General features: G+C 31.2%; 1 protein-coding gene across 2 annotated transcripts; it reads right to left on the reverse strand.

Annotated features, from left to right (window-relative positions):
- Positions 1-3,026: 3,026 nt before the first annotated feature.
- On the reverse strand, positions 3,027-10,721 carry LOC134726870 (uncharacterized). 2 transcript variants are annotated; one of them, XM_063591273.1, is made up of 3 exons: positions 10,613-10,721; positions 6,834-6,877; positions 3,027-4,431 (listed from the first exon to the last, which is right to left on the reverse strand). In XM_063591273.1, exons 2-3 carry the CDS (start codon positions 6,837-6,839, stop codon positions 3,040-3,042), a joined length of 1,398 nt encoding a protein of 465 aa, XP_063447343.1. In that variant the 5' UTR covers positions 6,840-6,877; positions 10,613-10,721; the 3' UTR covers positions 3,027-3,039. The 2 variants fall into 2 exon arrangements, with proteins under 2 accessions (XP_063447343.1, XP_063447342.1); XM_063591272.1 differs by having other exon boundaries at positions 10,547-10,702.
- Positions 10,722-13,470: the final 2,749 nt, after the last annotated feature.

A 13,470-nucleotide genomic window follows, 5' to 3' on the forward strand; every position in this document is an offset into this window, starting at 1 on the left:
GTACTTTTCAATTTAAGATACAATAAAAGGTTGCCAGAGTATCGATATTACACAATTCAAATCTGATGTTAACTCGGTATCTTTTCAAATATCAATAAATCAGGACTGTATAGCAGCAGACACATCTGTTGCTTTACAATTCATTCTGAAGTATAAAACATGATCAGTTATAATACCAGTACCGGGACTTCATGAGAGATATAGAAAAAGAAATATTGGCAATGTCTTTGTCAACACAAGGTTGATTAGTAACCGTTAAATTACAAAGCTAAAAACTTGTTTTGAAATAATCCATTATTTTTTACTAACTGAACAGAACTGATATGCCGGTCCATGATTTTAAACTGAAAAAAAAGTGCCCATTTTTGTTATTCCCCACAAAATTTCAGAAACCAAAGACTAATATAGACTTATATAGCTCAGGCTGTGTGCAAAGTAATCCATCATGAGGTACCAAAAATAGCAGTGTTATTGCTGACAAAAGATTTCAGTAACTACGGACTTAGATAGTTCAAAATTTGTGTATAGATAACAATCATTCTTAAATTAATTATAAATTATTGAAAATATTGAGTTTTTCTTTATTTGAACTTATTATTTTTATAGCAGATCAAGCCAAAATGTCAACGCAACCAATACAGATGAATACATGTTTGTCTTTAAACCCATGGTGCTGTGGAGCATGTAATGGTAATAGCATATAGGAATTATATGCCTTATTTTCTATGTATGATAAAAGAGCATTGTGTTTGGAAAAATAAAATAAAATGTGATACGAACATTCCTAGAGCATACACATCATATATTCCAATACTTAAAAATGTGTTAACTAGATTTAAAGTGATCATAGGAGTTTTACTGGACATTAAACTCTTCGTTATTGATACCAGGTGAAATGAATGCACAGATACAGTTCATAACCATCGACAAACCCTTTTGGTTTTAATTATTTTGAAAAGACGAAAAAATAAGTCGATTGCTGAAACTGGGGGAACAATATTTATTAAATCTGAGCAAAATTATGAGATACATTACATTTATAACATTAGATGAACAAAAACATTAAACATGAGATTCCGATACACAATATAAAAAATACACATATCGTTAAATCTGACTAGAGTCTTAGTGATAAAGAACCAGTAATCATTTCTGAACGTCAACATATAGAAACGCTTTTATTGAAACAGTTTTAGGACATGATCAATATATAGGTCGCCGTTTCGCCGATGGAGTAACCAGAGCCGCAGGATTCTAGATACGTAGGGTGAACCGCTTGATTTATTTTTTATTTACCAATGTGTGACGTTTTACAAACTCAGAAGAGGACCTAGTATTAAATATCTTCGAATTAACCAGAGAACTGTACCGAATTGTTACCGTTGTTTATCAACGTTGTAGCGTTCCTACCTTTACAAAAACAATGTAAATAAACTATGGATCGTCACGATCCCATCGATGACACGCCGTACTGATTATGACAAAAACTGTGTCGTACCGAGTATCCCATGGAATTTATCTCAGACATTCGAAAATGAAACTACAAACAGTCGTAAATATTAAAGTCAACTTTATTGCTACCAATCATGGACATGATTCTTGTTCCCATTTATGTGTTTTTGTTGGGAAACTATCTATTAATAAAATGATTTATATATCTTACATTCATATATATTTTTATATATATATAATAGTGCTATCTGGTTGATATCAGACGTGGGATTTATATGGACAGTTGTCTTATTGGCAATCATACCACATGTCCTTATTTTTATACTATTCATTTTAAGCAAAAACAAGCAAGATATTAAATAAATATGCATGTATACTTCATTTGTCTGAGGACATGTTTTATTGTACCTGCACAATGTTTTCTCTCAAATTAGGAAATTGTCCCTGTACACTTTCTGTAGTTCTATAGGCTTCGTTGATACATTTTCTACTGTTATAAATATATCATTGCGTATGATATATTCGTAGAACTGATATCAGATCGTTTATTCATAAGTTAAAAAGACTTTTAATTGTTTTTTGTATTATTTTCTGTCTGGACATTCTGTAAAAATGTAAATTGATAGTCGCGTTAAATGTTCTCAGAGATATAGCCGTCAATTGTAAGAAGGCTTAAGGCTTGATTCCATTAACTGTGAGTATTTCTCGATTCATTAAGATTTAAATTGGTTTACATGAACCTGTATATGTGTTGTTTATAAAAATGGAGTAATAAATGTATGTTCTTTTTTCTTAACTAGTTTTTTTTACTGCCGCGATGGGTTCCTAATAGCGTACTCTCCTCGAGTGTGAGAGCTAGGGGGTTAGTGTCCTGGTGAGGTCAAACCAAAAACTTGAAAATTGGATTTGTGGCTTCAACGCTTAACATGCATCATTTTGGAGTAAAATACAAAGACTGGTTGTCCCGGAGTCAGAAAATGTGTCTGTAGGCTGCCATGATTTCCTGCAGAATCTTACCCCGTCAACTAGCGCGTTAAAATCTGGCTCAGCGTGTAATTTTAGTACAAAGCATTTTCAAACTCATAAGTCAGTCTATGACAAACCGAAAACGCAATGGCAAAAAACGAAAAACGACCAAAACACAAACAACAGTATACAATACACAACATAAAAACCTAACTACTTAGAAACTCGACCTCCCTCCCCTAATAAATTAAATAACACCGGAAAGGTATGCATATCAGACTCCACATGTGGTACCCGTCGTGTTGTTCATGTCAGTACAAAATCGGCTTTCAGTCTTATTCAGTAATTTCATATTCGAGGAAAAGACAACGGAATTGTGGTGACGACAATAAGAACATATCCGTCGGAATCTGTGAAGTTGATATTCCGTAACGGTTAACCAACACAAACTGTTATATGTTAAGAACAAAAAATTGAAGGAACACAGATGATACAATGTAATTGAAATTTTGTAAAGATATCTAATATGAAAATGTGCATATTGACATGGCAACAATATCGAAATGATAATTCTTCTATGAACAACATGCAATAAATTGAGTGTTGTTACTTTCAGTGTAATCAATTATTTATTCTAAAGAGCTTCTTAAACTCGTGTCGAATTTCGGGGATTCTCCATGCATATATAAAAGGGTTGGATATGCAATTGATCAAGAATGGAATAAAGAGCAAAAGTCGAAACTGTAATGTTAACGGTGCATTTGAGAACGCCTCTATCCAAAACGACGCTACAAAAGGTCCTGTTAATATTATAGTTTGAAAAGCAACTATGATAGTAGTTAAAAATGCTCGGATCTCCCATGACTTTTTCAGCCGTCTACTTGCATCAAATGAACGACCTTCGTCAGTGGATGTAGTAAATGGGTTTATATTTCTATAGTGTTTCAAATCAACAATTTCCTTGCTATTCTCCATATGTGGGAACTTATTTTTCTTTGAGCTTGAACGTTCTGATTTTCTTTGCACTGTTTTCCGTACTTGAAACATGTTTTTATTATCCTGATTTGCTGATATTTTATTATCATCAGTTGAGCTGTAAGAGTGTTTCTTAATGTTCATCATCGTGCTATTATGACAGTATGGGCAACTCAAGACATTGCAACTCTGACTGGAATTCATCTTGCATGGTTTTCGAACCTCTGATCCTTCTCCATTGACTTCGGTGTTTGAAGTTACAATTTTAATTTCTATATCCAATATTTCAGTATCCTTATCTTCATCTTGTATTTTGTTGCCAAAAGCATTACTATGTGATATGTTAGAACATTGATTTGTTTTCGAACAAGACGACTGCATACGATCAGAAAAGATAACATCCTCTCTAATTCCTTGAATCGGTGCAATTGTTCTTTTGAAATATATTTTCCATAAACGAAAGCCTGTGATTGTTGACATTATCGATAAAACAATAATAATCACAGTAATGGGCATATAGATAATAAGTACATATATATAATAACTATCTCCAAATACGAAACGAGATGTGCACACCTGCATATATTCAGCTTTTGGAGTCAGTATCAATCCAAGTAATGCAAATATGAACGAGAGTAAGATAGCTACCCCGATATGTATAAATTTGTTCCTATCAAATCTGGCATTCGTTCCAAAGTTAAATGACTTCACCACAAAGAACCTCTGTAAACACAGCAAGAATACCAAACAATAGTTTAATTGAATACCAAATGAAAAAAGAAAGATCTGTACTAGGCAGGATCCAATGAATTTGTGTTGTATTACAGAACTCAACGAAAAGAGTGCTGATGATATCCCAAGAATACTGTCGCTAAATAAAATAGCTAAAATCATAAGATTGTGGAATGTTTTTTTCAGAGCCTTAAAACAGACTATTATATAACTGATGTCCACTAAAACTGTAAGTCCAGCTAATGCAGTCAATACAACTGTTACTGTATGATTAGCCTTTGCCTCCGGTTGTATGGTCACTGTTACCTACAAAGATACGAATATACGAATAAGTTGGTTTATTATATAAACTGCTCATTTGTAATTGAATCCCACACTTGGCAGCTCGACTAAAATCCTGATTGACTAGGATTGTTAGTTTTTCCTACCGAAGGTTGGTGATTCTCTCCCGGTTCTCCAGCCTCCTCCACCAATAAAAAACTGACCACCTCGAAACAGCTAATAGTGCTGAAAGTTTCGAACACCAACCAATCAATCAAATGAATACGAACACAATTATACCTACTATTTTCATCCTGATATTATTCGTTAATTTCAGATACCACAGAAGGGATATAGCTTCCTTGACGATACATTATTTCAGGACTCGCATTTTCTGTATAGGGCTTGCTCATTTTAAGTAAGTTATTACGTCAAAAATAGTTAATTATCAAATTTATTTCATTTTTTAATAATCACGGATATGTTTCACTCGTCTAAGCTGCGACCCCGTTCTCCTTCCATGTTTTTTTTACATCGACGATTGCAAGTTTTCATCGATAATAAAGATCAAGATGCCATAAGTGGAGCTAACATTGCATGGCTAGCCCTTTTGGAGAATGTAAGTTAAGTCTATGCCGTATAAGTGTTCATGGATGCAAAATTTTATGTGTTCAGATTTCTTTCAATTTTGTCTTTTCGTAATTTTTTCTTTGTGGTACCTGTGTTGTCTACAATTTTTCGGTTTATGGTTTTTATTGCCCTCTTTTGTATCTTTAAAAGGCCCAGTTTTTTATTCAAATTTGTTTCTTTTCCTATTGATCGGAGTATACATTCTATAAACATTATATTAACATCGACTTCGAAAAAAATCTAGCGTCGTAACACAGTACATGATATATAAGGCATGAAGATGAAATTGTTACATATCAGCTGAATTATCTATTGTAAAGGATCCTTCAAATTAATGTAAGATGCAGTCACAGAAATAATCATATTATAAGTACGTCTGAACCACTGATGACTCTACAACAGATTTTATCCATCGGATCACAAGTGATGGTGATACAAGGCTGAAACACATTAGCGTTAGATCTGTAAATTTATATATATAAAGGGCAAACGATGAAGGTTATTGTCGGACAAATTTAATTGTTGTTATTTCAGTTTTAAGTACATATTTTGTACAAAAACGTGAAGTAGTGCCTTCTACGCGTGAAATGCGGATACAGTGTATTTATGGTTCTATCATGAAGAGCACCGGAAAATATCGAACCTTCGTAAGTTCATCAGGTACGCTCTAACCAAAAACTGTGAAAGTCTATGATGTATAAATGCTTGAATACTAGAACAGCTTTGTGATTAAAAGTGACCTCAAAGGAAAGCCAGTTCCAACTAATGTCAACGATTTAATTTTTTTTTGTTTTGGATATTCTACTGTTATATGATGAGGATTGTACGTAACCTCTTTTGTATTCCTTGTTTTTGAGTTTCTATCTCATTAGCTTACACCACTTCTACGTTAATATAACATATATCCTGTGGTGTTTGTCGTTGATGGAATATGTTCGTTGTTGTTTTCCGGTTTGCATGTTGTGTCGACTATTATATTATTTGTTTGTGCGTTTCTCTGTGATGAATGTTCAAGCGTGTGTTTGTGCTGTATTTCTTTCACGTAGTGTTGTCATTTTAGCGATATGATTGATTTTAACATAACTATAAAGCAGGGGTTTGGCATGCCATTAAACCAGGTTCAACCCAAATTTTTTTCATAAAATGTCCTGTACCAAGTGAGGAATTGGCAGTTGTTATAGTTAGTTCGTTTCTATGTATGTTGGTTTTTATTTTTGTTGCACTTGTTGTTCCTTTGTTTTCCTCTTATAGTTGGTGTGTTTCCCTCGGTTTTAGTTTGTAACCTGAATTTGTTTTCTCTCAATCGATTTATGACTTTTGAATACCGGTATACTACTTTTTAAATAGGGAAAAGGTACAAAATTTGACTTTTAATGCAAATTGACATCTTTCACCAAATGTATCTAAGGTGTATAGAAAGATATATCCGCTTAAAAAAAAAAATTTTCCGATGTTACGTTTCATAATTTAGACATAGAGATATCGAAAAATATTCACTTTTATCTATCAAGGTCGCGCATTCTCGTATATGGAGTTTGGGCAAATCAAAATACTTGTATCCAAAATTGAGATATAGATTTGAGGCAAGACCATTTATGAAATAAATGCTTTACACTGTATTTTCCAGAAATTACTTTAACGAATTTCGAGTCATATCTTATTGATTATGAGAGGGATCCTGCATTATTTTATCTGTAGCACTCCTGACACTTTGTTATAAACTGTCGCTCATTATCTTTTGATACGGTGTGTGAAAGGGAAACACATACAATGTATATTCATATCATGTTCTTACCCCTTGAATTGTTTCTACTTACATTCATTGTTTCCTACTTTGTAAAGGTCTCACTATTGGTTTGGCCTGAAATGAGAAAAACAAAATGAAAAACATCAATATCAAACTATGTCAAAATATCGACTTCACATTAATTGACGCCGTTCCTACACATTTTCATAATTCTCTTAACTTCTATCTTAACATTTTGGCTCAGTAGACTTATTCTTAAAAGTTACAAATCTTGATTTTATATATTAAAACTAGTATCTATGTTTATGAGAATATATTATCTAAATATTTGTTTTTATTGTTAAAACATCTCTCAAGTGGTGTTTTGTAGGATTTATGTGAAGCTTTGCGATTAATTTGTTTTTATATGAGTAAAGGAATTTATCTACAATAATAGATGCAAAATAGGCTTCAAAGGAAGTACATCTTACTTGTAGATATTTATTTCTCACTGCACGTAAATACTTTCAACTTTAATTATCTGCTTTAATTATTGTAAATTTTTCGGTTTCAACTGTCCTTCCGGTAATTGTGCGTAATTGAGCATTGATTTATTCTATTATTAATTTATTCTAAATAGAAATAAGATTTATTTAACGCGGTATTGATGTCTCCACTAATCTTGGATTGTAAAATAGCACAATACAATAGGTCTAGAATTGTAAATAAGTTTATTCGACGCAGGAATGCAATTGACTAATGAGAATTTTCATTTAAATGAACATGTTGAGTTAAAAATATTAATTTTTTACAGAAGTAGAATAGTTTTGCTTTATTTCAAGTTTGTGAAACATTGCGTATTAAGGGGAGGTTACTCAGAAAATGTCTAATTTACAATAGAATCTTCAGGAAATTTCTATTTCGTGTTACAGCAGGAAAAAATAAAGGTGACCCATTTTCGTTTGATATTCTGAAAGCATTTTATAAGAACTATCTTCTCATATTTTATCTCAACATTTTATCATTTATTTTACCATCTGTTCACATTAAGATTCCTTTTCTCTGTATAATCCAAGTGTCATTATTTTACAACCTGTAGCTTGAAAACAACTCGGGGACCTATATTTATTATTCTTAACATATCATAATACATAATACATTTTGGCAATGTTTGAAACAATTCCTATTCTTTTGTTTATACTCCCATACCACCTTAAAAGTGCCCAGTAGCCAGTACTTCGGTACTGGCATGATTTATAACAAACCTTTCTAAAAGTTATCAAAGTTATCATTAGGTTATAATTTAGAACGCCAGTGCTAATTGTCTGTTTATAAATTTAGAAAATATTAAGAAACTAATATTTTAACTCCATCATGCCAAGTTGACCCTAGTTAGATTTTATTGTTTTAGGTGAATTGTTGTTGTATATCTCTTCAACTCAATCAGTTCTTAAACAATTTTTAATTTTAAATTTTAGCCATTGAGCGTTCCTGGTTAAAGTTATTCCAGAAAAACGCTTCCAACGCATGAAATTAAAAAAAGTTTTCTTTTTGACACTATGTCGAGCTTTCCTGATGAAGTTATATTCCGGAAAAGCGCTTCGGACGCATGGAATTTATGTCAAAAGACATTTGTCTGCTATTGAGGACAAGTAGGTTGGTCTCTAGATGCATCTAATTTTTTTTTCATTGTGAATAACTGGTGCATTGACATTTACTTTACGTTTTTAAACTCATACCGTTAATCGACATGTTTTATATTTAGGATACCAAATATGTTTATCAAAAACAAATAGTGTTTTTTTTTATTTTAGTATTGTGGGTCAAAAACCATAATGTTGGGGTTTTTTTTTAATACATAGTTCGTTGTTCAATAGAATACTGCGTTAACGCTGAAATAAAACAACATACAGAAGCTTCAAAGACAAACATCATTATAATAAAAAATTGAAATAGCTAATCTAAAAATTAGAGCATACTAGGGGGAGAGGAGAGTTGAAAATAGGAGTAATTTAAACTAATTGCATCACAAAAATAATATATTATTATGTTTTTCCAGATGTATTTCCAAGACCTGAATTTATATATTTATTTAATCTATTCAAAACATTAAAATTCGCGGTTATAACCTAATGAAGTATTAAGAATTTAAGGTTCCAACTCCGTCTAGCAAAGTTGACATTAAAAGAAGATGGATAATATCTTTTGTTTCCATTGGGTCATATTCCTCCTAACGTTGCTATGTATTTATACATCCATTGCTTTCAATTGTACATGTTTGAGCTTATCAAATTAAGGTAAATCTATTATTTTTTTAATAGAATTGGGTTGATACCACTAATAGAAGACTGAAAGTCCACGATGGTATCTTCAGGTGGTACGGTAGTATTTGCATTCCAGAATTTAGGTTGCTCTTTTGTGTACCCTACTTAGGTAAATGTATCTAAACAGTGTGATTGGACAAAAAATACAGTATCAACTGAACATACTTTCCCAAACTGAGGGATGAATCAGGTGTAGAAAAATATGAAATAATTTTACATACAGATGAAAATGAATTTTTGAGATTTTTTTTTGTATTCACTGCACCATAAAAGACCTAAAAGTACTAGTGGCCTTATGTTTTTAAAAATAGCAAAAAAAGTAAACGGTCATGATACATATTCAAATTCATTTCTGAATAGTAAAATGAAAGTACTTCAGTTAACTGTGAATGTAGAATTTTTTGCGGTGTTAGAAAGTGGTGAAAATTCTAAAAAGGCTATCATTATCCCTTATGGGCCAGGAAATACTACCGTGCCACCTTCAGTATTCCGTGCGTCGGTAGCGATATGATTTTTAACATACTTTCCTAAAATAACCGGTGATTATTTAGCAAATAAAAAAAAAAGGTTCCGAATTTTACGTATTCATTCATCCCTGCATTTTAAATGTTAAATTTAAACATTCATTATGAAGGTAAAAAAAAAAGCTTCGAAACATAAGGGTTATAAAATAATATGTTCATATACAGTATTTTGCGATATTTCGGGACTCTTTTAATTTCTAGCTACAGTAATAACAATCGTGTGTTATCTTGATTGTTATTAGCACCCACCTTCTTTGAAACAGAACCATATAAATACAAACCCATACACATCAATTATTAAACACATTTCGCTCAATTAACCTTTTGAAATTGCTACAATGGTCATCCTTCTTCCGAACGTCTTTTTTCTCGCCAAAACATTTTATGATCTGTTAATTACCGATTATGTACTATTCATATTGAGACATTTTGACTGAGTGTGGATTGTCGGGGCGAGTAAAATATGCATAACATGAGACTTCCCCTGTCGATGCACCCGGTCTCCTTTTAGAGTTAATGCAATTACCTTAGATTTGTTTTTTTTTAACTTTGGTTTGTATGTTCGGAATCAGATAAGAAAATTGATAAACAACTGTTGCATTTAATTTTGCCTCTTATGATATTTCAACTTTCAATCGGATGACCTTTAGTGCTAATCTCTATATTTTTTTTAAATATAAAAATACAATTATAAAAAAAAAATTAAAAAATCAATGAAGAGTTAACAGTAAATAAAAGATTTTAAGAGGGAATTTCGGAGATATTTTAAAGATTCCAATCTCTAAATATTTTAAAAAATTAAAAAAGACAATTTAAAAATACAATTAAATTTTTTTTTTTTAAATAATTAAAAAACATATTGTTAGGGAATGGTAATTGTTACGTGCCAAAATCATACATACTTGTAGGAAACAAGTTGAAAAAAAGAATAAATGATACAATAAAAACAGACTTACCTTTGATTCAGTAATGGATGAAGTACTCTATATGAAGTAATTGCATCTACTGACCAATATATATACCTGTTTTCTGAATGTAGGCGAACAGGTGACTCTCTTTAATTCATCATTGATTTGTTGGTGCAACCTTTTACCTTCTTCGTCATACATCATGACAGTGTCTATGTTAAAAGGCTAATTTTGATATTATATGTGTTAGGATCTGAATGAATTCTAAAGAACTGTCACAATTAATTAGTGCTGTTTACACTGCATGACATGATTAGTTTAAGGAATCAATAAACTACTTGAAAACTAGTTGTAAGTTCCGAGTTTATTATTTTCCTGGTAGTTTATTGGTCAAGTAAACGCAATATGTAATAGTAGTTTACAAATAGTTTACTGGATGCAGTAAGTTCACGAATCGACACCTGATTTACTGTCCAGTAATTTTCAAATTTATTGAAGTTTAATAGACATACAACTTCAAATTTAATGTAGAGGATACCTGTATAACATGATTTACTACACATTAAAGTCAAAGATATTCCAAACAGAAAGCTGTTTACTGTGGTTTTAATTCTGATTAAACATCGAGTTGCAAATTTACTACAACAATAAACTTTCATTTAATGCAAATTGAAATCAGAAATTCAACTCCAAGTTTAAAGATTTAATGTGTGATATAACTAGATTTACTTCAAATTGAAACTCATTTTGACTCCATATGCTACAAACAAATATGTGTATTATTCGTGTTTGTTGCACTAAATATATGCCAATTGATCTGCAAATGCACTACAGAAAACAGTTTTCATCAATATATCACCAATAACAGTTCTTACAAACTCTATCATAATGCATGACATATTTGTTTATTCAAAAATTCGCCAGTATTACAAATGAAGCCATAATTGTGCACTCTAAGTTGCCTCAACCAATAATTCGAATCAAAGACTCATGATTGCCTCAAAATATAAGATAATTACAGTGAGAGAAACAAGCTGTCTCTGAAGCTGTCTGTAATGGAGAATTTGCCTGACTGAAGCGAAAACCTGAATAAAAAAAAAAATTGTATAACGTATTAACTAAATTTACTCTTTATTTTCAATTTACAAATACATGACATATGAAAGAACTAACATTCCTTTCTATAATAATTTGAAAACAAGAACAATATCTGCAAACATATTGTCTCTAATTTTGTGCATTTTTTATTTATTTTTTTGTTATACTGAGCGGTTTTAAGGAACAATAAAACATACATAAAACATAACATTTAAATATAATAAATATTACGATATTTGCAGAATCCTATTGTTGTGGTCTGGGAATAGTATATCTAACATATATATGTTCCTGTTGTGGTGGATTCCATTTTATGACCTAATTGATCATAGTTTTAAACTAACAATTGTTTTAATAGAAAGAGTTATTAAACTTAGTTCCCTTTGAATACAAAAGTTTGAGTTGAATAATGAAATCCAACGTAATTTGGAGGGTTTAAAAAGCACCCAATTATATGCAACCGGTTACCCCGTTCTTATAAAAATAATAAGTATACGAAAATTAACATACTGAATTTTTTTATAAGAATCTAAATAATTATGAACGTATTTATAAAACTTTAAGTTAAAGCAAAACCTTCTAAATATCCCGCTGCTGTACCGTAGTTAAATTTTATTTAATTACAACACCCGATATCCAAAGTGAATGTTGTTTATTCTCTTCTTTTCATTTATTTTGATTTTTTGTAATTGCTAATTATTTCACTCTTAATCTTTACATATAAGTGTAAATCATTCGTTTATATCAGTTTGTAACGTTTAAATAAGGTTACAATTAAAGCAAAATTCTGTTTATCTATGTCTGCACTTTAAACATACCTTCATTTTCCTTCGTATTAAACTTAAAAAATGTCTTCATTTTATTAAAGATACGAAAAATGTTCTTATTCTAACAAGAGTTGTTTCCCTTTCATTGTTCAATTGGTATAACGAATCACATAATATTATAGGTCCCTAGTTACGTACGTGTGTATATGTTAAAAATATTATATTTGATTATGCTTGCTTGGACACCAATGAGCAAAATACACAATGAAGAGTTTCACAAAGACAAGGATTTTTAATGTAAAACCAGCTGTTGTCTACATGCATTGTATAATTGCTTACATCAGGATAGCAGACTTTTATTACTACTAGATGGCTTTTTCATATATTGTATAATCACGCACAAAAGAAACATTAAAAATATTGAAATTTAATTTATCCGAAGTTTCTTACTATTTCGAAGAATTTCCATTTTCTCTTAAACAATTTACTACTGTGTGTGTGCAAATACAATAAACTTCTTGTTTACGCAGGAGCACATCATACTGTATATTAAACAAAAACAACGTCCGTGATGTTAGGTTTCAAATCAAAAAGGTTATAATTTTGTTTTGCCAATGATATGTTATTTATAATTTTGCCTATAACTACAGTATTGTTGTTTCAAGAAGCACTTTAAATTACCTATTTGTATCAAAACATCCTCCTACGACCCGCTTGTTGTTGTTGAAGACGGTATGCTGACATGAGGGTGTATTTTTTGTATAATTGTTCGCATCCATTTGATTTCGTGATGACTGAAATATGTTAACATAATAATTGAAATTTACCAGCGTTTTTCTTTGTTTTTGTAGCTTTGGACATTTAATCATGTAAAAATTAATAACAATTACATGTAGCAATTACTGCATTCCTAAAAAATATACAGTTTAATCAATGACTTTTACTATCTAAACACCCATTCATGTCCTGGCACGACTTCTGTTTTTTTCACAGATCTAAGCTAAACACACTTTGCCGAAAAAGAGCCACAGTCACAGCCTCAGTTTTGACACGCCAGTGGCCATTAAAGTACTAGATTGTCATTTCGGGGCCTTTTAAAGCTGACTA

This window comes from Mytilus trossulus, chromosome 7, assembly GCF_036588685.1.
Source record: "Mytilus trossulus isolate FHL-02 chromosome 7, PNRI_Mtr1.1.1.hap1, whole genome shotgun sequence".
NCBI lineage: Eukaryota > Metazoa > Mollusca > Bivalvia > Mytilida > Mytilidae > Mytilus > Mytilus trossulus.